This window comes from Mustela putorius, unplaced genomic scaffold (genome assembly GCF_011764305.1).
Source record: "Mustela putorius furo isolate JIRA1106 unplaced genomic scaffold, ASM1176430v1.1 tig00000450_pilon_pilon_pilon, whole genome shotgun sequence".
Taxonomy (NCBI): domain Eukaryota; kingdom Metazoa; phylum Chordata; class Mammalia; order Carnivora; family Mustelidae; genus Mustela; species Mustela putorius.
The window spans coordinates 2,504,084-2,531,264 of NW_025421385.1; the positions used below are offsets into that span (position 1 = coordinate 2,504,084).

Below are 27,181 nucleotides of genomic sequence, written 5' to 3' on the forward strand. Positions count from 1 at the left end.
GTCGGTCCAGGTCCGTGCGCATGTGCGCGGCGAGAGGGACGCGTCATGCTGGAGGAACAGGCCACGTGAGCACAGTCTTGAGGTGCCCGATAGCTTTTGTTTTCTTCCCTACGCTCTATGTTTTAGGTTCTCAACAGAAATAAAACACGTTTGACTTTCTCTAATGTCAAGTTATGTGTAAGATACTCTGGACCCTGTGCTTGATGATGTACAGTCGTTTTCCCGTGTGAGAGTGAGCCGTGTGCACGTAAAACAGGAGGCCGCTTCTCCACGTCCTTGTGCTCCTGCCGGAGCTGCGTTTCAGACCACACATGACTGGACGTCTTCACTGCTTCCGCTTTCCAGAATGGTCCCCCACAAAAGAATACATTTTTTGTTTTTCCCAGAAATGTGATGGAGATTTATTTTCTTAAGAGAAAATAGGGGCATCTGGGTGGCTCAGTGGGTTGAGCCTCTGCCTTCGGCTCGGGTCATGATCCCAGGTGGGATCGAGCCCCGCATCGGGCTCTCTGCTCAGCGGGGAGCCTGCTTCCTCCTCTCTCTCTGCCTGCCTCTGCCTACTTGTGATCCTTGTCTGTCAAATAAATAAATAAAATATTTTTAAAAAGAGAGAAAAAAATTAAAAAATAAAAAGAGAAAATATTTTAAAAAGAGAGAAAAGAAAAAGAAAAAGAAAAGAAAATTTTTAATTATTAAAAATAAAAAAATAAAATAAAAAATACACACAATGGATTACTACTTGGCCATCAAAAAAAAAAAAATGAAATCTTGCCATTTGCAATGACGTGGATGGAACTAGAGGGTGTTATGTTGAGCGAAACAAGTCAATCAGAGAAAGACCATCATCACAAAATCTTACTGAGATGTGGAACTTCAGAAAACAGAGGACTATAGGGGAAGAGAGGAAAAAATAAAACAAGATGAGACAGAGAGAGACGAACCATGAGACTCTTCATCAAAGGAAACAAACGGGGTTGCTCGGCGGGGCTGGGGTAACTGGGTGAGGGGCTCTCGGGAGGACAGGGGATGTGCCGAGCCCTGGGCGTCTAGGCAACTGATGATCACTGACCTCTGCCGCTGAAGCTAGTAATGCAGGGTAGGTTAATCAATTGAATTCAAATTTAGAAGTTTAAGAAAGAGAGTGACGTTTGCAATGCGGTGCCTCGGTGGGGGGTCCTTGGACACACCGTAGGAGGACAGTATGGCCGGAAGGAGGCCAGGGGTCTGCACGCACCGCAGGGAGAGGACGCCGCGGCTCGCTGAGCCAACCCCTTCCTCGCGTGCCTTGGCCGGAGCAGGTTCATCTCCAGCAGATTCACCAGCGTCACCCGGTTCGCACCGGAGAACTGCGAGTCCCGGGGAGGACCAGTGAAGCAAGTCGCAAGCGCACGTTCCCAGTGCCGCTCCTGCTAGCGTGGTGAAGCCGGGCGCCACCGCCCACGGTGGGCAGCGCTGGGGACGCTGCCCGTCCCCCCGACACGCCCGGGCGGTCATTTCCGGACCAGGAAGCCGCGGCTGATGTCCTTAGGCCTTTCGGTTTAGGAGCCGTTTCCCACTGCGTGTTCTGGGACAGAAACTGAAAGGACAGGGTCCCCCCTTACGCCCCCCCGGCTGCTTTCTCGGGCTCCTGGAGGCACCGTGCACCCAGGGGAGACGTCACCGGCCGGGAACCGGCGCGTCGCCTGCGGCACCTGGGTCCCTTGGGTTCCATCCGTTCGTTTGTACCAGAATCCGTTTGTTTGTGTTTCTTGGGTTGTCGACAGGTTAAAGAGCGGGACATGGCGGGAAAAAGACGACAACTAAAGATTACGGTGTCATCTCTACTGTAAATGTACATGTGGAGGCAGGAGGGAACGGGCTGAACGCTGATCCACAAAAAGTTTCTTCAGTGAAGAAGTGACCTAAGCACCGTGTCCCGTTCTCTTTCAATAACCTGGTACAGAGGACGGCGCAGATCTTCACACGGTAACTCTCGCGGTCACCGGTTCAGGGTTCCTGCGTGATGGTCTTCTTCCTTCCTTCCTTCTCTGGACGAAGAACGATACGGTTTGGGCCCCGAACACAAGCAACGCGCCTTCTCCCGGGAGGCCGTTTTTGCTATGAATTCGACTTCTGAAGAGTCAAAGTACCGTGTGAGGACAGACTTTCGTCTGCATCTGGGAGACTGCTTGGGGTGTAATTTCTGACCCGTGGGTTTCTGGGGGCAGGGAAGGAAGCAGGGAGCAGGGGCGCGGCGCTGAGCCGAGCCGGAGCTCTCCTCCTGCCTGCGCAGGGACGCCCGTCCTACACGAGCCGTTCCGACTGGCTCTCTCAGACCCGACTGGCCGTTTCTCGGGTCTGGGGACGTGTGTGGAGGGTGGAGATGTCGGTTCCAAGAGGCGGCCTCGAGGTTCCAAACCTGTCCCCTCCGAGGTGCGAAGCCATTAGGCTGCCGGGCAGACACAGCGCTTGCATTTCCGTTTCTCACTGCACGGGGCGGGTCAAAGGACTGTGGGGATTGAGATATTTTGTTACCCCCAAAGGGGCTGTTCGCCACCTTCTAACTCCTAAAACTCCAGAACAGAGCAAGTGGTTAAGTAAAAAAATGAACAGGTTGGAATGTCCTAAATGTTAAATTCCTCATGAGCCCAGAGTAGATACATCTGAAGTTGCCTAAAGGAGTGTGGGGCTGGAGTCACGCAGATACTGGCCTGATCTAAGAAAAGAGCGTTTCCAGAAAGCGGCTCTATATTGTATCGCGTGTCCTTCCAGCAGGCTGACCGCACGGTGCTCCTCCTCCCCTGTTTTCCCGGGAAGGAAACTGTGCCCTTCACAGCAGGGGGCATCTCTGGGCATCTCCACACTCATCTTGGTGCTTGGTGCTGCCACGGCCGTGGGGGCTGAGGGACCCATGAAGGTCGCCGCTGGCCCCGGGGACGTGGATGGCCGTCTGGAGCAAAGCCCGCCGTGAAACCGACACCCCCCAACCCTCCACGTTTCAGGGCTACCACAATTACAGGGTTGAAATACAAAACAAAACACGCTTCAGTTATCCCCAATATGCACGATTTATTAATGAATCTCAAAATAGCTTGGCATATCTTTCTCTTTCCGTCCATAGAAGCAAGCCCCACTCAATTCCGGACTCACCTGTCAGATCCCAGGAACAGACATCCCAGGGAGAGAACAAGACCTGAACCCCAGTTCTGCACCAGCCTAGAGCTGCCCAGTGAGACGGCTACTGGCGCTTCGCTCCGGCCGAGGGACAGTTTCTTGGCTCTGCTCGCGATGTCTCTCCCCAGTTCTGTGACTCACTGACACCGTAGCGATGCAGCGATGGAGGGAGCCTCTCTCCTGGCTTTCTTTTTGGTGCATCTGGGTCCTAAGACTCAAAATCCCTCAGCGCCCTGAGCTGCCCAAAGGCAGCTTAGAGCCCGTGCCAAACGGAGACGCATTTGCTGTCCGTGCCCGCATCTTCTGTCGCGCCAGGACACCCCGTGGCTGCCCGTCCAGCAGCAGAGCCGCCCGTTCAGGCCTTTCTGCCATTCGTGGCTCTGGCCCAAGAGTGACCAGCAGGGCAGGGAGAGGGTCCAGGGTGGGCGGAACGTGGGCTGTGCTCGGTTGGACGGAATCCACAGAGCCGGAGAGCAGGGGGACCCCGCACGTAGGCTCATGGCCAAGGGCACCGCTCTGGGGAACCACCGCCCTGCGGGTCCCCAGATGTGGTCGGTCAGGAACGCTGTCTCAGCACTGACCCAGGTGTGTGCCGTGTGCACACAGCCTGCCTCCCGCCTCCCGGGAAGGACCGTGCGGACCTGCGGAGTCGCTGTCGGGGCACAGGTGTGTGGATGCGTCTCCCACCGGAGCTGCTGGCTCGTCGCTACCTCCCTCGAGGCCCCTGCATTTACGGAGCCTCCTGGCCTTCTTTCTTTTTGCTTCACGCAACGTCCCCGCGCTTTACTGGCCTTTTAATGTCACGATCTCACACTTGTGAGTCACCCTCTCCCTCTTCCCTTTGTCATTCTGTGTCGCTTTTAGGAACCAGATTCCCGCCCGGACATCGGATGGGCATTCCTCTTTGTTGTCATTAACACGGATTGATTTTTTTTTTTTAAACACTTAACTCTTTAGTAGACCTAGAATTTGTTTTTGTGTAAAAGGTAGGGAAGAAATACATATTTTTTTCCGCTATCACTCGACAGTTCCTTAGAAATTTAAACGTAAGATCTTTTTCTAATGGTTTCACTTGAGGCTTCTTAGGCCGCTGGCTTCCATGCCAACACAGTGTTCGGGTACATGGCAAAGCGGGTTTCCTCAGGCCTAACAGATCTAAGACAATGATAAGATCAACCTATTTAGAAGATTTTTAGATGCTCTGAGCCAGCGTTGAGGATTAAGCCTCACGAGGCGGTGCTAGGCGTGCGTGGAACGTGGAGACGCAGCTCCTCTGCGTCCCCGGATCTTGTCGGAGGACGGCTGGTGGGACAGAGACTTCTCCCAGAGGAGGACGCACCTCAGGGGACAGGAGACTGCCGTCCCCTGGGCCCTTTCAGCCTGGCCTGCTCCGCTGAGATGAGGGACACCCCGGGAGGCCGCCCGGAGGCAGCGACGAGCTCCTCTCTGTGAGGAGGCGGCCCAGGCCTGGGGTGCGGGGACATGTGTGGGTGCACACGACGGGCAGCTTCGAAGGGCTTCTAACTGCGTTAGGAGGGACAGTCCCATGGCCCCACGGCCACTCGTGGGACGTGCCCGCAGCGTACGGCTCTGCCTTTCCCTCAGCGTCCCTCCTGCTTCTCCGGACCCCGTCCCGGCTCCCACACGCCCAGAGAGGCCTCCGGGGGCTCCCCTCACTGCCGTGTCCACACCGCGGCTCCTGTGGGGACACTTCCTCACTGGGGACAGTCCGCGGCTTTGCTTCCTCAGGCCACACAGAGAAGACGGACACACAGCGGACAGGGAGTGGGCAGGAGAAGAAGGAAACCCGAGATCAGGTGGGGAGCGCTGTGCCTTCGTCGTCCGGTCCCGTGTCTGAGGAGCAGGGCCACCGACCGTGTCCCGGGGTCGGTGTCTTCTCGCCTCACGAGGAGCCCGTGCTGTGCCTTGGGCACCCGCCCCTCCACCGTCCCGCGGCCCGTCTTCTGTGTACACGGAAGAGAGAACGGACACTGAGCAGAGCCTCGCTCCCCGGACGGCGACGCACAGATGATGAACGGGAAAGCAAGATGAGATCCTGCCCCCCAACCTCCGAAAAGGCTTGCCCGCAATGACCACAACCCCCAAGGAGAGCAGGACCTTAACCCGGGGCTCACGGCTCGGTCATTCGAGGCTGCAGTTACGCCCAGCGACCGTCTTCACTCAGAGCGCCGTGCTCCACGCAGGTCCTGGGGTGACAGTCCCCCCCTCACGTCCCTTGCCCACAGCTCATTTCTAGCCGAGGCCGCTTTGGGTCTCCTTTGTGTCCCGAGGGTCTGTGATCTCCTTGAGGCTGGAGTCTGCTTCCAGCAGCAGTGGTGCATCGTGGCCCCAGCAAGATGTGCCCCAGGGAAGGCTGTGGCACCACCCGGCCCGGCCTGGGCCACCTTCTCTCTACAGCGAGCCCCGTCTGCTCTCCCGTGAACACAGGGTTCAATGACACGCTCGCTAAGGCCCGGGGAGCGTGCAGTCCCACTGCACTGGTCCAGACAGGGAGGACCCACTGTGTGTCCTCAGGGCATGGACGATGGCGAACCAGGTCCCCCTACGCCCCGCCTGGTGCTCTGGTGCTGGGAGTTGGGGGCCGTGGGGACGCGGAGATGGCCAGGCAGTGCTGGTGCCACGGGGCGGCCTGCAGCTCTGCCCACAGCCCTCCCTGCTGACTCGTGGCTTCTGATCCTGAGGGACACCGAGGCCACTGTGGTCACCAGGGCCTGGCGCTGGTGTGGGAGCAGACCAGCGGCGGACCGAGAGGAGGATCAGAGGAAGCGCTGGGCGTCCCCGGTCAAGCCCACCCCAGCGGTGAGCGCGAGCACGGGGTGTGCGGGGAGGATTCGCACGCTGCCCCCCGTCCTCGTCCCCGTGACCTCGTGAGAGCAGCCTGCCCGCTGAGCGACAGAGCCAGGCTGTGCGCTCCGGGCTGCTGTCGCCGGAGGCCGCCCTGCCCCAGCAGGCAGACGAGGAGCACGTGGCCACGGCCCTGGAGCGAAGGGGGGCCCCGGAAGGCGTGGGTACCGGAAGCAAGAGTGAAGCATAAGCAGAGCCAAGGCAGGAGGCTGTCCCGTGACCAGGAGCGAGGGGACGGCTGTTTTCTCTAATTGTCGTGAAGCGCACGTAGCAGCGTACGGACCGTTGTCACCACTTGTAAGTGGCATTACACCCTTCGCGCCACTCTCTAGACCCCAAACTGTGCTCCGCAAACAGAAGGCCTGTCCGCTGCCCCTGCGCCAGCCCCCGGCTCCCTTCCGTCCTCGTGGGTCTCCTGGAGTTTGACGGCTGGAGGGACCCCACGTACACAGTCCTAGAGTCTCCGTTCCGCTGTGTCCGGCGGGTTTGGCTCTGTGTGGCGTGTTCAGGGCTGCTCCCGGCTGCGGCACACGTCGGAATTCTATTCCCGTTTAAGGAGGAGCAGCTCGCCAGCGTCTGGACGGAGCTCGTGTCGGGTACCTGCTCATCTGTCGGGTACCTGCTCGTCTGTCGTGTACCTGCTCATCTTTGGGTACCTGCTCGTCTGTCGGGTACCTGCTCGTCGCCGGCAGATGCTCCGCTCCCTTCCTCTGGCTGTTGTGAGCGACGCGGCTGGGAGCGCGGGTGCACTGGCACCCGTGTGAGCGCCCGGCTTCCGTGCTTCGGGACGTAAGCCTAGGAGCGGAGCTGCTGGGTCGTGCAGCAGCCCTGGCTTTCCTGTTGGAGGGACAGGCACTTTGTTTTCCACATTCGACCGGCTTCTGTGCGCGCTTTCCGACTTCCGCTCCGTCCTTCCGAGCGCTCGCCACCCCCCCCTTTTTTTATTACAGTCATTCTTTGGGAACCATTTCTCCAATGAAAACTTAAAGTACGTATCACAAAGCCAAAATGTGGGTGAGTTAAATGCCTGGTCCGGTAAAGCGATACTTACCCTGGTCCTGTGTAGGACTCGGAGGAGATCTCCCTCTGCTCTCGTGGGACGGTACGAGGTGTATCGATGTGCTTAGGGGAATCCTGGGGTTTATTCTTCTTCTCAAGCAGTGATCCTATTGGGCGTGTTTATTTTTGCCTCAGAATGAATGCCGTCTGTATTCCCAGATGGATGCACTTTGGACAAAATGTCAGCAGCAAAAAGAATAATAATGTAATTGATTGAAACACACTAATTTTTCTAAAATCCCTAGTGCCTGCTTGTCCTCAGGAACAGAGAGAAGCAGTCTTCCTCTGGATTCCCAGTTCCGTCAGAAATGAGAAGACCGCCATTTTGTAGCCCTTAATGACCCAAGCCAGGGTTGTTCATAAGCGTATGCTAACTGTCTAGAATGGAGGAGTGGTAGGGCCCGTAGCTCAGTCCATACTAGAGAGCACCCTGCGGGTGACTTATTACTTACAAAGGGACCCGCAGGTCTTTGTAGGAAGAGACTGATGACTTGTCACTTTCATCCCTCCGTCAGGTTTAGTGGCCTCCAGAGAGGGTCCCGCATCACGCACAGCCCATCTGCTCCATCTGACGTGCACGGCATCACCTCAGAGACACTTGGTGGTGTTTACCTCAGTCTTGTAAAGCCTCCAGACCTAACCTCAGTTTGTGGGAATAAAGAACTTAGAGCCGCCGGTTAAGCACCAATCAGACAAACCCAGAACATGGAACAGTCTGTAAGAAACTGGCCTGGTCTGGCCTGACCACAAAGTCCACAAAACTTGAGAAAAACAGGACAAAACAAAAAACTGTGGGACCATTCTAGTCTAGAATGAAGAAATATAACAACCAAAGGGAACATGTGAACCGTGACAGGCTCCCACATTGGGAAAACTAACGGCTGTCGGTGACGATGTTGAATGTGGACTGGGTACTGGATGATGTTGTGGGGTGATTGTCAGTTTTCTTAGAGGGGACAGTCATGTCAGAGGTTCAGGAAGGGACTGTCCTTACTCCTAGAAAATGCTGTTCACAAACAGCTAAGAGTCAAATGTCACAGTGTCCATGATTTTGTGTCAGAGCTTTGGCTATGATGTGTATAAGTGTGAAGAGAGAGACACACAGAGACAGAGAAAGACCCAGAAGACCCAGAAAAGACCCAGAAATGTGGCAGAAAGACGACAGGTGTTGACTCTAGGCGGACAGTTGAAGGACGATCATTATCCTACTGTTTCAGCTTTTGTGTCTGCTTGAAAAGTGTTGTAACAAAACGTTGGGGGAAGTTATTTGTAGCTAATGTTTTAGGTTCCATGTACTCTAGGACCCCATCCCTGCCTCTTGAAAGCCTTTGTGTTTCTGTTTTGCAGTTCGGGACCGAGTGCGGTCGAAGATGGAGAGAGACATTTTGGCAGAAGTGAATCACCCTTTCATTGTAAAGCTGCATTATGGTAAATAGAGTAAAATATAACCTACTTTTGAGAGGACCTAAGCAACCTTCCCCAAATCCAAGGAAAATGAAACAACACTAGGTCAGGAGGGCCTGACCTGTAGGGCAAGGGGCTGCCTACCCACTGCAGCCCATAATGTCTTCCACAGTTTTCCTCTCTGAGGGAGCAAGATCCCCTGTTTCAACCAGAGACTAAAGTGAGGGGGCTATACTTTGCTTCTAAGTAAATTATCATCATTGATAAAGTAGTAAAATAATAATCATAATAATGAAGGGTGTCTTGGCCTAGATTGAGGTGAATCTGTGACATATTTTTGTGTTGTTTTAGAAGAAAATGCTTTATGACCCAATAATTTCTTTAACCAGAATGGCATCAGCTTCATATTTTAAGTGAATACTATGTTTCCAACATTTTAAAGAGACTGTCCTTACTCCTAGAAAATGCCAAAACTTTCTATCGGGGGAGGGCACTGTCTCTGTTTCCTAGAAGAGAAATGAGACACAATCAAATAATTGTGATTCTTGGTCCCGTACCTGCAGCACCTCACAAACTCCTCAGAGTTTGCTTTCTGTCGGTACCCTGCTCGGGGAAGCAGTGAAGTCTTCAAACTAAAAATAATGAATGAGGGGTGCCAGAGGGCATTAACACTTACTACCCTACTGAATAAGTAATATGAGGGAAATACAGGGTAAAAAACAAAAACAAAAAACAAAAACCTACCTTGTTGGTTTCAAAGGCGCTGGGTGTGGGGGTTGTCAGCGACATTGTCACAGAGTGAAGGAGGCTAACGTGTGAGCCATGCCCAGAGGTCGGAGGGCAGAGGCTTCTCGCTCTGTGCTGGTCACCTCCTGATGACTCAGAAAACGCTTCAGTCCCCCGTAGAACATGTGTGTCTTGTCCTTTCAAAGCTGGTAAGAGCGATGGTGCGTGTGAATTTGCTGAAAGGCCCGGTGGCCACAGACAGGTGGCCAAGCTCTGCCTCGAAGCCGCCCAGGGGGGCTGACCGCTCCCCTGCCACGGCCACCTGGGCCACCGCACAGTCGCCGCTGTCGGATCCAGACCCCTGTTGCACTCCAGTTGCTTGCCGGAGGGGGGGGTTCTCTGAAGAAGAACCAGGCCTCTTTCAAGGATTTCTAAATGTGTCTTCCATGTTGGCTCTGTGGTTGAGCAAAAGACACTTGCTCTCCCTCTGCCTGTCAAGCCCTAGGAGAGAGGATAAAATCTGTACTTTATACAATTCTGAGAAGGATTTTTTAGTTAAAGGTTATTTGTCTCTAAAACCCTAACCCGTATCATGTTTCTAGTGTTTTCTTTTAGAAACCCAGGCACACCGGGCTAGATGGTGGGCAACATCCGAAGCATAAACAGTGGGCCCGTCATCACGGCTCAGACCTAGAACAGGGGCCCCATGTGCCATTATGTACGATGCCTGGGACTGATAGTCACCGATGGCTCTGGGAGGGAAGGGGCCACATGATGGAGTTCCTTGAGCTGGAGCCATCTGGGATACAGCCCTACGGAGGGAAGGAGCCTCGCCCACACTGGGCCGTCATCCGACTCTTCGCCACGAGGCTGGTGGTGCCCAGAGCCCGGCCTGGGTGGTGGCCGTAGCGAGAGCAGTTGGAGCCTGCAGATCTGTGCCTCCGAGGATCTTCCCTCCCGTCTGTGATTGAAAAGGGAAGGGGATAGGGAAGGAGAGGAGAGGAAAGAAGGGGCGGCGACCTCTAGACTTAGTGAGAGTGGGGGACACGGGCTCATTCCTGCCCACCCTCTCCCGGACTTCTGCCCCAACAAGGGCCCCCGCCCGGCTGCAGTCCTCTCGCTGGAACGTAGGGCGCTGCAGCCCACTCGCGTTCCGGGCCCCCCGGGACACCAACCCTCCCTCCTTCCACAGCCTTTCAGACGGAAGGAAAGCTCTACCTGATCCTGGACTTCCTGCGGGGAGGGGACCTCTTCAGCCGGCTCTCCAAAGAGGTACGCGGGGTGAAGCTCGGGGGAGGTCTGTGTGCGGCGCACGTGCCGTCAGTACGGGTGAGAGCACGTGCGAGGTCAGTGTGCGTGCTGAGTGGGAGAGCGTGTGTGCGTGGTGTGCACGCTGAGTGTGAGCGTGTGTTGTCCGTGCTCTGGGGGTTCCATGGTGTGAACGTGTGTGTGTGTGTGTGTGTGTGTGTGTGTGTGCGTGCATCTGTTTTAGAGAAGTTGCAAGGTCGCACGGAGACGCAATCTGTTGTCCATGAAAGATGGGGAACAAACAGGTGCTTCCGGGCGCCAGGAGCACCGACCCCCGCGCTGTGTGCACTGCCCCATGGGAAGCGGATGAAAGCAGAGACGGGCTTGTGGTAGCGGCCGGGGACACCGTTCCCCAGCATCTCACTCCCTGCCATGGGAAGGTGCCGTGAGCACGCTCCCCACACGTGCCGGGATGTGCTTCCAGAACGTCTAGTCGGGCCTCCGCACCGGAGAGGAGGTCTCCACGACCGCTTCCAGCCTGGGGCTTGTCCTCGACCACAGTCCTGACAAGGAATGTTCCAGAATGTCACCCAGGGCAACACGAAAGCTCTCTGGCCCCTAACTGATGTGAAGAGCTCTCTGCTTTGCGGTGTGGAAAAAGCCAGTCTTCTGCCTCAGACCCCAACAGCACGGGGCTTAAGTGCCAGCGGCTCTGGGCAGTTCCTTCACAGGAACCACGGTGAGGAAGGCCGCGGCACGTCGGGACGGCACCTTGCGCAGTCTCCCGTCCCTCTGGGGCCGTCTCACCCAGCACAGCCTGGTTTACTTGCCTGTGACCGTGTGTTCAAGCTGCCCTCTCCCCTTATCTGGCCTCCCACGTTACGGCCAGGAGATCCTTCTATCCTGCATGGACTCCAAAGTCAGCAACAGATCAAAGTAGAGCTGGAGGGGTCCCAGGGCCCACGGGCGGCTCTCTCCCTCTCTCCCCGGTTCTTAAAGGTCCCTCAGACCGCGCACAACTGATGTACCAGGGTCCTTGCAATACAGGCTGAGGTCGTCAGATCCTCCTTCAGCCGAGAGCTCTTCTGGAGCAGGTGTCTGGAGCCTGTTTGCTCGCATGTTCCCAGAGATGCAGAACTAGCGGCCCCTGCCGGTCTCTCCCCCGATAAGTACTGATTTCCCTTCCCTTCTCAGGCCACGTGGGCTTTGGTTTTGTCCAGTGTCTGTCATTGGGCTTCCTGACCAAAAGGCAACAGTAATTAGCAAAAAACACCTCCCAAGGGGAACATGCGTCTCCCATAACACCCTTTATCTCAGAATAAAGGCAAAGTCGTCAAGTGTGGGCGCACCAGACGCTCGGGAACAACGCAGGCAAGTGTCCGCTTCCCGTCCTCTCTCAGCAAGGCCATCGGACCGCGTCCTGCGTGTGGGGGTCCCTGTACTGACGTCCTTCAGGGACGCGCATGGTGGGGTGTTTCATTTCTGCATGGAGGCTCTTTGTCACTCATACATGGGGACGATCCTGAGATGTGCCCCAGGAACTCGACGAGTGGCGACGCGCTCTGAGCACGGACCCGCAGACCAGCCGCTCCAGAAACAGAAACAGGCAGTCGAGAGAGTATGACCGCTCGCAGAATCGGACCCCACGTCAGCCCGCAGACTATGTTAGCCGATTTCCCAGCCAGGAAGGGCACCTGTTGAGCACGGGAGCTGCAACAGGAGGTTCCAGAGGCCAGAAGGGCAGTGAGGTTGGCAGGTCCCCGAGGTGACCACCCAGGACCACGGGGCCACCGTGAGTCCTGGCCCCCATGGGTAGCACCCCGTGTTCCACCTGCGCCTGCCTGCCCTGGTCGCCATCCGGTTCCCCAAACGGCCCTTATGCTAACTCTGCGCACCCCAGGCAGCCAGCTGAGGCACAGTGGTTCTTCCTGTGTCTGCGTGCAGAGCGGGGATTCAGGAGTCACATCAGTGACAGTGACGGTGATAGCAGCCTGGCTTTCTAGTTGGCAGCTTTAAATACTAGCAAGTACAAGAGGTGCGGAAACATCTGATCCTGACAAGCACAGGAGGTGTGGAAACGTCCCCCCGACGGTGGCTCTGAGCGGTGCTGGGCACCTGGCCTGGTGTATGCATCCGCTCGCCTGAACCAGGATGCCGGCTCGGGGACGCTGCCACCCACGGGTCCCTCTCAGCCACTCATAGTAAAATCTGAACCCAGAAATACAGCCCAGAGCTCCATGCTGCCTGGGGTCGAAGGAGGAGACGGAGTGCCCCGCTTACGGGCTAATCGAGCCATCTTTGTAGGAACGGCTCTTCTGCCTTCCCTGATCCCCAGACTGGAGAGAGCTCCTGTGGCCTCTGTCAGAGCCGCAGGGCAGGGTGGGGGAGCCCGCGACCTTCCGCAGAGCAGAACCGATTGGAGTCACTTGGCGGGTGACTGATGTCGTCTGGCAGAGAGAGTTCTTCAGAACAGACCAGCCGCAGAGTAAGCCCAGCGACCGTGTTCTGTCTCTCTAGGTGATGTTCACCGAGGAGGATGTCAAGTTCTACCTGGCTGAGCTGGCCTTGGCTTTGGACCACCTCCATGGCCTGGGGATCATCTACAGAGACCTGAAGCCTGAGAAGTAAGTGAGGATGCCGCCTCCACACCCCCTGCTTGCTGCCCCTCTCGGGAGCCACTGCCCCGTCTGACCCCCACGTGGGGGCCGCTGCCCCTGACTGACCCCCACGGGGGGGTGCACAGCAGAGAGGATGCTGGGGCCCTCCTCCTGCGGGACCCCCCCCGCGAGGGCTCCGCCTGCTCACACCGACAGGGTGCCTGGACCCGTGTGGCTGATGCGCATCCGTACGGCCGTTCCGGCGGTCCTTGTGCGACGCTGTGGGGCAGGCCAGGCCCCGTCCCTGCTGTGCGGGGAAGGCCGGGCAGGCCGCGGCACCCCCACTCCTCCCGCTGTGGGGAAGCCTCAGGCGTGGCCGCCTCGGTGCTAGTTTGTTTCTTCCAACCTGGTCCCTATGTGCCGTCCGCCCGCAGAGCCCAGAAGCCTCCCAAGACTCCCACGGGCCATCTCCGGTGGCCGTCAGCCGAGCTGTGCAGAGATTTTCTTTTTTCTTTTCTTTTTCTTTTTTTTTTTTAAGATTTTATTTATTTATTTGACAGAGAGAGATCACAAGCAGGCAGAGAGGCAGGCAGAGAGAGAGGAGGAAGCAGGGTCCCTGCTGAGCAGAGAGCCCGATGTGGGGCTCGATCCCAGGACCCTGAGATCATGACCTGAGCTGAAGGCAGCGGCTTTACCCACTGAGCCACCCGGTGCCCCTGTGCAGAGATTTTCTAAAGGATGGTAGGACCGGTTCCCAGATCTTCCAAGGAGATCTTCCATGTCTTTGGCGGTGATCCTCCCTAACATCGTAGGAGATTTGAGCAATCTGTTCTCAATTGAAAGATGAAATTCCCTCCAAAATCACAGTTTCCATTTCAGGCTTTTTCTCATTCCCATGTCGGGCTGACACAAAGCAGTGGGACTGGTGCACACTATGTTAGGTTCAGTAGGACTGACTGACTGTAGTCCCGAAGGCGAAGTCGCTGATTTTCTCACTCAGGATTCACTGCCCCATGAGACCTTTGGATTCCACCCACCAAGGCCGAGGTCCCGACTGCCCCTGCTAGAGCCTGGTGGGACATCAGCTCTGGGCCCACGGCAGCCCGTACCTGCAGGCCGACTCATCACCGAAGACTCAGAAAGTGGGCTTGCAGCCCGAGCCGCACAGCCCTTTCTCTTTCATGGGCGCCGCGCTAAGGGAAGGACAGCTCTCCCGGCTGCCGTGTTTGCTGGACGTGCTGGTCGCTTACGGGAAGCGACTGGGCAGTGTGCGTCCACACAGGATGCAGAGCGCGTCTGTCCCACACCAGCAGGACGCTCACATCCCGCAGAGCTTTGACGTACGACCCACAGCAGTTCGCCCCGGTCGAACATCACTGGCCGCACACGTCCATCAGTGTCCCAATAATTGCACAAGGCCCTATGTCCAGCATCCCCGTGGGGATAACAGTGGCCTGTCAGGTGCCGCTGCTCCCCCGGTGAGCAGTTGTGGGAGGCGGATCTCGGAGCTGTGAGCTCCGGGCTCCCGGGAGTGTGCTTCCTGCTTTGCTCTCGCTTTAAAGGTCAGAGGGATCTTTACAGCTAAAGATAGTAAGGTTTCATCACAGACTTGGAGAAAGAAGATTTTGTTGTCAAATAGAATTAGCAGGGGATTCATCTTGAAAGCTGCTCGCTTCTGGGCAAAGATTAAGTCAAACTGAAAAGCAAAGATGAAAACATTCACCTCTTTCTTGACAAATTGTCATCTTAATGATGCTCTCTAACATTTTCCTTCATGTTTCAATAAAATAGTGGGTCTCTCTCTCTCTCTTTTTTTTTTCTTTGTGAACCCATGGCAGATTTTTTTAATTGTGCTAAGAAAAACAGTAGAAAATTAGCACCTTTTTAAAAAAGAGTATTGCTTTTTTTTTTAAGATTTTATTCATTTATTTGACAGAGAGAGATCACAAGTAGGCAGAGAGACAGGAGGGGCAGACTCCCCAGTGAACAGAGCCTGACGTGGGGCTCGATCCCAGGAACCTGAGATCATGACCTGAGCCAAAGGCAGAGGGCCAACCTACTGAGCCACCCAGGCGCCCCTAGAAAACGAGCACCTTGGCCCTTTGTGGGTAAGGCTCTGGGGCCGTCGCTGTGCGTCCACCAGTGCCGTCTGTTTTCCAAACTCTTTGCATCTTGCAAAGCTGAAACTCTGCCTCTGTGAGATGCTCACCCTCTGCACCTCCCTGCCCAGCCCCCGGCACCCTTGACGTTCTGCCTCTCTGGATCTGGCCGCCCTAGGTCCCCCGTCTAAGTGGAATATATGTTTCCTCTGTTGCGCATGGCTCACGGCACTCAGCACCTTGTCCTCGGGCCCACCCGTGTGCTTGTGCATCAGCACGTCACCACTCGCCCTGTTTAAGGCGCCCGTATGAACCTCGAGGCCTTGCGGTGGTTTCTCTCCATTTCACTTCCTGGTCTCTTTAAGGCTGGACTGGCACCCCCAGTAGCTGATGGCACAGGATTTAATTACAGCAAAAATAAAGAAATGGAAGTCTAGGAGCCCTGGGGACCCTGAGGGCTGACAGCCTGGAAGCAGGGCTTCCCCGGGTGCTGGCCTGTGTCTCTCGCTCTGCCCTGCCATGAGGGGCGCCCTCCCGTAGGAGAGCAGGAAGAGCAGGGCGACACGCCCTGTAGGCTGATGCTCTCGGTGTCCCATGCCGGTGGGGCAAACGCTTGCACCTATGACAGGGTGAAGCCCGCAGAGTGCCAAGCCTCCGTGATGTGCAGGCCCCAGGTAGCATAGGCTTCCCGGCAGACCTTGGATCGGCCCTGAGAGGCCGGGTGGGGCTCACAGAGAGCTGGTGGGAAGAAAGAGCGTGCCCCTGGCCATTGAGGGCCTGCCTGGATGAGGAAAACTTCCAGAAGCTCCAGATCCTCCCAGGCTAAGGCTGTCCTGGACCCTCTCAATCACATTCCTCACACAGGACAGTCTGAAGGGTTCCTGAACCTTCCTGTGGGCTAAAGGAGGTCTCGAACCTGCAGGTCCCCGCTTTTGCCTCATTAACCCCAAACACCATGGATCTGAATCCACTCGTGACCCAGCAGAAGCTGCTGTAAATCCCGAAGCCCACGTCTGCACGCAGCTGGCGACTCTGTGTGGGGACTGCTCCCCAGCCTGGCCCGCTGTGCCCCCAGGTCAGCCCCGCCCCCCCCAGGCTTCTTGTAAAGCATCTGTTTTCTCCCCTGTCTTTCAGCATCCTGCTGGACGAGGAAGGACACGTTAAGATCACAGGTTCGTAACACAGCAGTGTCCTGGGGACCTCAGCTCGGCCCTGCTGAGTGTGGGGCAGCTCAGAGCCCAAGCCCTCGGAGCACCAGCACGCGCCGACCGCTGAAGTTTCATAGAGCTCCGTTCCGTGACGCTGGTGCGCGTCCTCACAGCCTCTAGAAATGCTCAGACTTTCCAGGTGCCCTGCCGTTCCTCTCTCCTGACCAAAGAGCCTGCCCTGCACACTCTCACCCCTCACTGTTCCGTTCAAGAGTGATGACGCACAGTGCTGGGGTCAGGGCAGATACCAGGGCTGTCCCCGTAGCGCGTCCCAACACTGTGGCCCCTTCCTGGCTCCAGGTACCTCATGGGAATTCACGTGGGAACCTGCCTTCCTCCGAGAACCTCACACCCCTCTCGGTGCCCCCAAATTAGAGTGACCTGAGAACACACACCCCAGCTCCAGGCTACTCATTGTATTTACGTCCTCTTGCTGCTGTCACCATCGCCGCCGACCGGGTGGCTCACAGTAACACACTTTCTCCATCTTATGGTTCTGGAGGCTCCAGAGAGCCCATTCTGCTGCCTTGTCCAGCTTCTAGGAGCTGCTGACGTCCCTGGGCTTGTGGCCTCTCCTCCCTGCACAGCCAGCAGCACAGCATTTCCGAATCTCTGTGACTCTGCCCCAAATCCACATGAGGGCCCTTGTGTCACTGGGCCCACGGGGATAATCCAGGATAATCCCCATCTCAAGATCCGTGGCCTGTCCCTCCTGCAGGACCCCTTTGACCAGTGAGGTGACCTGCTCACAGGTTCTGGGGCTTTGGGTGTGGGCGTCTCTGGGGGCCATCACCTCACCAGCTGCTGTGCTGACCGTCTTCTGCCTCACGTCCCTCCACACCCGCTCCTGCCTGTCCCCCGGTTGGCCGTTCCTGCGCTAACACTCCCCTGTCCTCCCCTGGAACCTTGTCGCTGCTTCGGGGCACCTGGTCAACCCCTGTGGTTTTCTCAAAGCGTCCCTCAGCACTCCTGCCGGAGACCTCGTCCTCTGTGCTGTGTGGCCCTGCGGTCGCGCTGCCCCTCTCTTGCTGGCCCGCCTCCCGCCACACCCTGTCTCCTCCGGGGTGGGCTTACCCCGTCTTCGTGGATCCCCGGGGCTGGGCGGAGTGCATAGTACCTGGCCATAAACATGGACTGCGTATTTTTCACATGCCTCTCGGTGCTCAAAGTTCGGTCTGTAAAAGTCCTCATGAGCTTCCATGCCACATCCTGATTATGCCTTTCGGCGAGCCCTGAGCCCACCTGGCCTCTGAGGTCATGCCGTCGGGGTCCTGTGGCATGAGATGTAAGATTCTGTTCATGCTGCAGAAGTTCTCTGCCAGATGAGGAACTGAACGTGTCCCGTAGAAGTCACCCTTGTGCTTCGGAGCTGGGATGCGTATGTGGAGCTGCCGTGTCCAACTTACTGATCATATGACCGCACTGGGGCTTTCTCTGGTTCAATAATCATGGATTCTGCTGTTATTATGACTATTATCAATCGTGATGTGGTCATTTGCCGTTTGGGCCAGGCAAAGCAGCCCACCCCCCACACTCCGATGTGCAGAGCGAGCCCCTCACGCTGCGGGTGAGCAGCCTCCCCCCGTGGGGGTCTGATGTCCTCACCCCGCACTGGCCTCACGCCATCCCGACGGGGTCCGGGAAGGAACGGGCGGAGATCATCCTTCCCAAACGTGCGGGAACTGAGGTGCCCGCCCCTTAGAAGCAGGGTGCTCCCTGCGTCCTTCACGTGCCAAGTGCGTGGACACACGAGCTTGGGAAGCAGGTGGGACGTGCTGGGGGTTTCTGGGGAAGGAGAGGGACGCGCCCGCCGCGCACCAAGCAAGTACCCCGCGGTCCTTACAGACTCACAGGTCTTCCCTGTCTGCCTCACCGCCAGGGACTTCCGTCCCCAGCAGCCTGAACCCCGCTGCCAGCCCCTTCCCTCCCAACCCGCCCCGGCAGCTCCAGCCAGCGGCCTCCCCCCACCCCCGCCCCCTGGCCCTCGGCACCAGCACGCCCGGGGCCACCTGCTGCGCCTCGGAAACAGCGGGGCTCCTGGGACTTCGTGTCGGTCTCTGCAAAATGCAGTTTCCTGCTGCTGTTAGAGATGCTCCGGGCTTTGCCGATTCCCGGAGGACCTTGAGTTGGGGAACATACCCGTGGGGGCGTGAGGACGCCTCATCAGGGGAGGGTGCGTTGCCCGGGGCAGAGCGGGTGGAAGTCACGCCGGCGACCCGGAGGCTCGTGGGCTGGGCGTCCTCGGGGAAACAGTCCCGGTGCTCCCCGACTCAGGCAGTGCCCTGTGCTCTCTCGCTTCAGACTTCGGGCTGAGCAAGGAGGCCATCGACCACGACAAGAGAGCCTACTCGTTCTGCGGGACGATAGAGTACATGGCGCCCGAGGTGGTGAACCGGCGGGGACACACGCAGAGCGCCGACTGGTGGTCCTTCGGCGTGCTCATGGTAACGGCCTCCCCGGTCCGAGGCGGCGTCTCTCGTCCCTGCTCCCCAGAGCACGGTCCCGTCCCCAGGGTGGCCCAGAGGTCTGGGAAGGGGCAGGGAAAACGGGGCCTGAAATGCGCACAGGCCGCGCGTCCCGGTGCGACCCGCGGACAGGAGGCCGCCGCTCCCCGCAGCCTCCTCCCCGGGCCCCCCGAAATTCCCGCCCCCGGGAAGCAGAACCGGGATGCAGGTGAGGTCACTCGCGGATTGAGTCAGACCTTTACACTGAACGTGTTCACAGGCTGAGCATGAAGGTGGTAAGGGAGTGGGGTTTTCATGTTAGAGACTCTTTCTTCCGTCAAACCCCAAATCCTTCTACTTGGTCACAAAAGTTAACATGAGCCAAATAGACTTGGAGTGAGACATTTTTACATCTACGTCGAGAGACTTGAATTTGCTTTAGCGCGTGCCTGTTCCCAGACAGAGCACAGACCCACAGACCGCCTAGCCCGGGGGATTCTGTGGTGGCAGCTCCTCCCCCGTCCCAGCTGGTCCCTCCTCTCCTTCGTGCTCCCCTGTCCCTCCAGCGATCCTCCCAGCCGGCACCGTGCTGTGGCCCTCCGCGCTCCCCGGGCCCTCCGTCCAGACCAGACTTCTGACGCTGGGAGGGTCCCTCAGCTGGCGTGAGGCCCGGCCCTGTGCATCCCCAGCCCAGCTCCCGGGTGTCCCAGGCCCAGCTTCCATGAGTCCAGGCCACCTGCCTGGCCACCACTGCACCGGCCTCACTTGCTGGAGGCAACCCCCAGGACCATGTCTGGAAGGGCGCATTCAGAGGCGAACCTTGGTTCTGTCTTGTGTCTTCTTGGCACTCTGACCCGTTGCTGTTAAGTCTGTCATCTTCTGTTGTGAAGACCGCCTCAGAGCGTCTCCCCAGCCCAGGCCTTCCCCCAGCGCCCCATGACCTTGCACGTGGACTCGCATCACAGACAGCACTGCGCAGGCTCCGTGAACTCCGTGCCCCGTGGGGGGCAACACGGCTGTGGGCTCCCTGGCCTACCCTCCACCTGGGTCCCCTGCCCTTCCTTGTCCCAAAGCTACAGGAATGCTCTGGACTTTGGGGACTATCACGCAGAGGTCGGTTCTGGGCTTTTCTAAGGGAGCCCTGGTTCCAGTGACGGTGTGGCATCGTTGACACCTGGGACTGTGGGTGCTGGGCTTTTCTTACTGAACTGGTGGCATCATTTTTGTTGAAAGAACCCACAGTCGGTGTGTCACAGCAGCTGGGGGAGCCCGTGGCGCAGGTTCCGGCCCTGTGGTTTCCGTCGGTGGCCGGCGGCAGGAGGAAGGCCCGTGGCGGAACTCGCTCAGCGTCTGGAAGACGCCTTCATGTTTCATCTGAACCAAAAAAATCTCGACGTTACATGAAGAGACTGTTCTCTCCAATTCTAGAAGTGGAAATAAGACTCTTCAGTGATTGGTTTAAGATCACATCGTGGCTCTACAGCCACATCTACATTTCGTCCCGGCCACCAAGCCCTTTGGCCCCAAGGGGCACGAACTTGCAGCCAGATGTCAGGATTCCTGCGTTCGGCACTTCCTGGACGACACCGGGAATGACTTCCAAATTGCCATTAGCAACGGAGGGATGGGTCTAGTGTGGCCTTTAGTGTCGTGTCTGAGCTTGGCTGCGGAGGGAGGTCCGCTGAGGGCCTGTTGTGTCTACACGGTGCCCTCCACTGGCTTCGTTAGAGGCGGGGGGAGCCATGGAGGGAGCAGCCCGACGTACGAGCCTCACGCTGGAGGGGCCGCTGCCCATCCCTTGTGTTTCTCCACTGAGGAACTACACCCGTGTCCTCTGATGATCCCCAAGTGCCCTCCAGAGAGATCGTATGAAGACCCCTACATTGATGGGGGAGATCCTCTTTCTTGAACAAACTCGACTGTCTGAAGTTAGGTACTTGTAACTGGACAAGAACGTAAGCCCTAGTGAGGGTCTCCGTTAACACGGCAGGGCGCTAGCATCTCCACGCTGGTCTGGAGCGCAGTCTTCAGGATGTTGGGGCTGCGTTCCGTGTGTGCTTAGGAAGCCTCTCCTGGGTGCTGCGGTGTCACGCAGGACGGCACCTGGGGTGCTTCTCCCGTTCTCCGGCGCCGCACGTGTTGGATGTCCACCGCAGCCGTCTGTGCGGATCGTCCGTACACAGCTGCACACCTAGAGCTGTTTCGGGGCTGCTGTCTCCAGCAGCCCCATTTTCAGATTAAGATGCTTGCTCTTGAGTTTGTGTTTAAGACTGGCCAGCCGAATGAACTCAAACTGTAGGCTCCATTCTCTCTTCCAGAGAAGCTTCTCAGTCCACGGCTCCTGGCACCGTCTGGGCTCCTCTGTCGGGGCCCCAGGGCTGGCCCCTTCCTTCAGGTTCGTTGGATCCCTGTAGACAGGGTTTCAACCCCAGCACTGTTGAGGTTTGGAGCTGGATGGTTCTTTGGGTGGAGGCTGTCCTATGTGTTGTAGGGTGGGAAGTGGCATCTCTTCCGCCACTCTGGCCCCAGCCTCTCCAGTCCTGACCCCCAGAACTGTGCCCAGACCCTAGGAAGTTTCCCCTGGGGGGCAGAGACGCTCCCAGTGGAGAACCACTGCTTTAGATTCACCAAAACACTTATCTTCCTGGAAACCCCACAACCGCTCCCGGTGCAGCTCCCCCGTCTCTTCGGGCTCCCTCCATGCACTTCAGCGCCCTACCTTGAGCTGACTTGTGAATGCGTCCCCTGGGGCAGCCCCAGCTCCTGGGCTGGAGCATGGGACCCCACGGCAGGCCACGGTTTATATTCCTTTGCCTGGGAAACCTTGGCCAGTCTCAGTTCCATCCAGCGCCAGACCGAAACTCTTACTATGTTTAATGTCCCAGGAAAGCTCACCAGAAGTGCCCTGATTTACTGACGTAGTTCAATACTGAGAAGTTTCTTGTTGAGAAGAGTAATACTGAAATGATGTCCTTGGTCCTCGTGGGATGGGGAGGGAACCCTTCAAGGGGCTGGAAGCGAAGCTGAAGCAGAGAGACACATGTGGGCTGAGAAGGTACGTGGCTTCCCCATCATCACCGGCACCGTCGTCATCCTCATCACCAACCGCACGAACGCCGCTGTGCCGGGTGCTCACAAAGGGCTCAGGACTTCCCACTGTGCTGCGTGGGGAAGAGCGACGTAGAGGCAGGTGGGCAGGCTGCGGGGCGGAGAAACACGAGGGAGCGGCTCCTGGGCGCCGTGGTCCAAGCTGAGATGCAATCAGTAGGCAAATGTGTGCGAGTTGCTGGTTGAGTCGTAGTAAACAGTTACCCGACGCGCAGACTTCAGGACAGGCTCCGTTCTTGTAGCACCGAGCAACAGCTTCCTTGCTTCGTGTGGCCTAAAAGGCATTTCCTTGAAACGGAATTTCATTCATAGTAGACTCAAGGGAGAAAGGACAGAGGGGGAAGAGAATAGACCCAAAATAGGAAGAGAAGGTTCTTTGCTAATACGATTCTATTTTCAGAGGTATTTTAATTTCTGGGATCAACTTGCAAACTTTCATCCTGTCTTCGGGACGGGCAGCTTACCTGTCAGTGCGTTCCGCCTTTCAGTTTGGTCGTGTTTGTCTGCTTTCCCATTCTCCGGACTCTCTCGCTCCCAGCTTTTATGACTTACGTCTTGACCGATCGCCCGCGGTCTGTTCTGTGCGCCCTCATCGAACGACTGAGCCCGGGACAGACACGCAGCGAGCAGGAACCTTTACGTTTCTTTTAAAATGTTACTTTCCCAAAGCAAACCGAGAGGATTCGTAAAGCCTTAACCACATGCATTTCTTTAATTTGTGATTTCACCCCTGATAGCACATCGCAAGGAAAGCTCCCAATCTTAGGAAAGCTTTTAGGTACTTTCCAGCATTACTTACAATAGCAGGAAATTGGAAGTGTTCTAAGTGTCCAGCAACAGATAAACATATTTTGGTACATCCACATAGAAAGTGATATGATGAAAACTTTATAATCAGTATGGGAAGTTTTTATCTTATTCTGTGAAAAGTGAGTATATAAAACCATGTTTAAAAAAAAAAAACAGCTTCACGAAAGAACTAGAAGGAAATAACGTGTTAATTGTGGCTTTCTTTGAGTAATGGGACTCCGGGTTATGATTCTGGTCTTTCTACTTTGATGTGTTTCCCAAGATTTTCATAACGCAGAGGAAAAGCTCTATAGAATAAATTTTAAAGGCACAGAGAGATGCCGTCAAAATCAAAAGTAAGGCAAATGTAATAAGATCCTACAAATCCCTGCACTGAAGTTGTTTGCTTATACATAGACCTTTGAACAACATGGGGATGAGGCGCCGACCCAGAAGGTCATCAGAAATCCACGTGTAACTTTTGACTCCCCTCAAAATTAACTAACAATAATAGCCTGATGTTGGCCAGAAGCCTTACAATAACATAAACAGTAGATTAATCCACATTTTGTACATTTATGTATCACATGCTGTATTCTGACAATACGTAAGCTCGAGAAGAGACAGTGCTATTAGGAAAACCGTAAGAGCAAATGTATCTACAGTATAGGACCGCATTTAGCAGAAGGAGACCCATGCACACGCGTGGGTATCTCACAGCTGTGCTGTTGGCGTCTGTGCTGTTCACAGCTCTGCAGTAATTTGGAACATGAGGACACGGCCGGGGACTGAGGCTGTGGCCCGGTTCAGTTAGATTCCGTGCCCTGTGGTGTCCCGGACGGGGTTTGGTGGTGCTGCTGCCGCGTTCCTTCCTTCGGGAGGGGTCAGCGGTGCGCTTGTCGTCGGGGGCTTTGTGTGAGAGAGAAGTCTTGCTCGGGGAAGGCTGACCCTCAGTCCCGTCTTCATCGCGGAGCCCGTCCTGCCAAAGGTCCACGTACTGTTTTCAGTGCGTGGCAGCAGGTATTGGAGATGTTTTTGGTGCCGTCGTGTCTTCACCAGATGCTCCAAACGGACCAAAGTCCTTCTGCCCTGGTCCCCTCCCCAGCACCCGCCGGAGGAGGACGGGGTCCTCCACGAACCCCGCAGAAGCTGCCCGGCCCAACCCTTCTCACCCCGCTGCCTCCGCAGCCCTCAGCCCCTCCCCCGCTGCAGTCCCGTTACTGCTGGTGTTTCCCGCCTCCCCACTGAACCCGAGGCCGTTGGGCTCGCTCAGGGACACCGCGTGTGTCGGCCAGCAGCTCGGCTTGGCGCATCGGGATTGGGATAAGTGAACTTCGGTTGCATTTCGCCGTCCGGGCTCTCTGCGGGTCCACCCGGGCAGTCTGGCCCCTCACTCTCCCCGTTCTGTGTTGCTCTGCAGTTCGAGATGCTCACGGGATCGCTGCCGTTCCAGGGCAAGGACAGGAAGGAGACCATGGCCCTCATCCTCAAGTGAGTACGGGACGCCTTCCCTTGCAGACCTGTCCAGGACTCGTTCGCGGCTTCTGATACCGGAGCTTCCTTGTGGGAAACCCCGGTCCTCGAGTAGGCATTAGCAATCGCCGTAAGAAGCCTTCTTGGCGTTTTCATGACAGTGGACAGAGTGAGTGGGATTGCCGAGGGGTCCTGATGGCGTCTTCCACCGCAGATAACATTCCCACCAGCGAAATCTGTTTACGTTGTCCAGTGCAGGGGTTTTTAGGTGTGGTGAGGAGCGACCTTGACAAAGGAAGCACAGATTCAGAAGGGCAGAAGGAAGAGAGGCTCCAGAGAGAACGGAAGAGGTTGGTCCCTCTTTCTTTCTCTACCTCTTGACCCCGTCTGTGCAGGTACCCGAGCTCTCTTGCCTGACGTCGGCAGGAATCTTGTTGCCCATGTACCAGAATACAAACAAGTTTTCTGTTCAGTTCTCAGGAAGAGTCATTTACTATGCAAATGCATTTTGCTCTTAGGATTCTAGAAAGAAGCCTAAACCCCGTGCTGGTCTCGCTCTAACACCTCAGGTGTGAGCAGGCTCCTTCTAAGGAGAGATCTGGGAGAGGAAACAGGAGCGCGTGGGGGTGGGGCGCTGCTGGGGGACACGGCCACCCCAGCTCCAGATCGAGGGCCCCCTGCTGGGCGAGGACGGGGACTCCTGCACCGGAAGGACACGCCGGAAAGCCACGGGTCCGCACAACCAGCTCTCTCAGGCGCAGCCGATGGACTTTTGTGAAAGCAAGAGGCACCTAAAAAGCTTAAGCTTTTGTAGGTCACCCCATTGTTTAAACGGAAGGAGAGAAGTTAGTGCAGGAAACCCCACAGAGAGGATTTGATCAGTGTCTTCCGGTGTCACGCGACCTTTGTTGGACCGACATGTGCACGGCTGCAGCCTGTTGTCTGGGGTTGGCTATTTCTGTTTCTCTTAATGTTAAGGGGGAACAAGAGCTTTACTTTTTCTAAAAGTAGAATCATTCCCTGCAGCTAATCCCGGGTGTGGACTCCTGACTTGTCACTTTCCACTTGGGAGCAGATGAGCACTTCTGAACCGGCAGCATGTGGCCCCATGGGTCCTAAAGCAGGATCCTAAAGCAGGATCCCCGGGGGTCTGACGCGCTGCTGGAGCCTGCAAGCCTGTCCTGGGGCGGCTCCCACGGCTCGGCTACTGTGGATGATGCCGCTGTAAACGCAGGGTGCATCTATCCCTCGAGTCAGTGTTTTTGTAATCTTCGTGCTCAGGGACACCTAGCTGTGTCCTTGCCGGATCATAGGGCCGCTCTAGTGTTACCTCCTGAGGAACGTCCACACGTTTTCCAAAGTGGCTGTACCAGCTTGCACTCCCACGAGGGCAAGAGGGCTCCCCTTTCTGCACAGAGCTTACTGCCTGCACTCTTTTCAAGGATTCTTTATGGTTTCAGGTCTCACATTTAGGTCTTTTATCCATTTTGAGTTTATTTTTGTGTGTGCTGTAAGAACATGGTCCAGTTTCATTCTTCTGCATGGTGCTGTCCGGTTTTCCCAATACCATGTATTGAAGAGATAGTCTTTTTCCCGTTGGCTATTCTTTCCTGCTTTGTCAAAGATTAATTGACCATATAATTATGGGTTTATTTCTGGGCTTTCTAGTTTGTTCCATTGAGCTATGTGTCAATTTTTGTGCCAATACTGTACTATTTGGATGACTATACCTTTGTAATATAACTTGAAATCTGGAATTGTGATGCCTCCAGATTTGCTCTTCTTTTTTAAGATTGTTTTGGCAATTTGAAGTCTTTTCTGGTTCCACACAAATTTTAGGGTTTTTGTTCTAGTTCTGTGAGGTCCCAGATTTTTCTTCACGGTACTACAACAGATTGAGCAGAGACAGATAAAAGGATCTGGCTGTTGAGCACCTGGTAGCTCAGTTGGTTGAGTGGTAGACTCTTTGGTTTCAGCTCGGGTCATGATCTCAGGGTCCTGGGATCAAGTCCCGCATCGGGCTCTGCACTTAGTGCTGAATCAGCAAAACCTTCTCTTTCCCTCTGCCCCTTCCCGCCCCCACCCCTGCACACACATGCTCTCTCTCTCTCTCAGATAAGTCAATCTTTAAAAAAAAATGTCTCTGACTGTCTGTCATTTAACCCAGAAGAGATTCCCAAAATGTAAACAAGAGCACTCTTCTAGCCAAAGCCTTTGTTGTTATTTTGGAAAACATAATTCAGTTCCATTAAAAATGTTACTTATGTTAATGAGATTTTTATTGTTTATTTTTAATGTTTGTATTATTTTTAAGTGAATTATTAAATAGCTACTATACAAATTTCTCCTGTAGAACCCACATAAACAGAAGCTCTCTGATGCCCTCCATGACTTCTAAAGTGTGAAGGAGCTCTAAGACCAAGAGTCTGGGCGCTGCTGCCCTGGGTGTTGATGCGGACCGAGCAGGACCCCAGAGTGCCCGAGAAAACTCTGGTCATCCTTCCCATCCCAAACTCCAACTCTGTTTTGCAGAGCCAAGCTGGGCATGCCGCAGTTCCTCAGCATGGAGGCCCAGAGTCTGCTGAGAGCGCTCTTCAAGCGGAACCCGTGCAACCGACTGGGTAAGAGTCCCATCACCCCGTAGACGGCACGGGCTGCCCGCCACCCTGCTCCCCTCTTGTCTGGCTACACGTTTGTCCAAGTTCACTGAAAGTGAAGGCCCTGAAGCAGGGGTACAAATACTGTCCTGTGTCCCTGCTCCAACGCTCTCCAAAACCCAGTCGCTGGCCAAGTCCTATGGGCGCTTTTCTGTAAGTCTCTGTTTCTACACAAAATGGTAGCACTTTTCACTTCCCTTTTAGAACCCCATCAACTAAAGACAGAACAACTGAAAGCTGCTTCTTATTTAGTCCCTCTTAAATGAATAAATCTCAACATATATTAAAATCAAGATTTACACGAATGTTAACTAAGTACTAACACATTTCCAAAATAATTCTTTGCAAAAG

The 27,181-nt window shown here is 55.8% G+C and overlaps 1 protein-coding gene across 8 annotated transcripts in view; it reads left to right on the forward strand.

The window, feature by feature from the left end:
- RPS6KA2 (ribosomal protein S6 kinase A2) overlaps window positions 1–27,181 on the forward strand; it is a 294,983-nt gene that overhangs the window by 224,444 nt on the left and 43,358 nt on the right. For all 8 annotated transcript variants that reach the window (XM_045080056.1, XM_004769583.3, XM_013044355.2 and 5 more), the window contains 7 exons: window positions 8,425–8,505; window positions 10,400–10,479; window positions 12,973–13,079; window positions 16,286–16,323; window positions 18,661–18,803; window positions 24,121–24,191; window positions 26,706–26,794. In XM_045080056.1, the coding sequence (XP_044935991.1) occupies window positions 8,425–8,505; window positions 10,400–10,479; window positions 12,973–13,079; window positions 16,286–16,323; window positions 18,661–18,803; window positions 24,121–24,191; window positions 26,706–26,794 (609 nt within the window). The remainder of the gene's footprint in view (window positions 1–8,424; window positions 8,506–10,399; window positions 10,480–12,972; window positions 13,080–16,285; window positions 16,324–18,660; window positions 18,804–24,120; window positions 24,192–26,705; window positions 26,795–27,181) is intronic.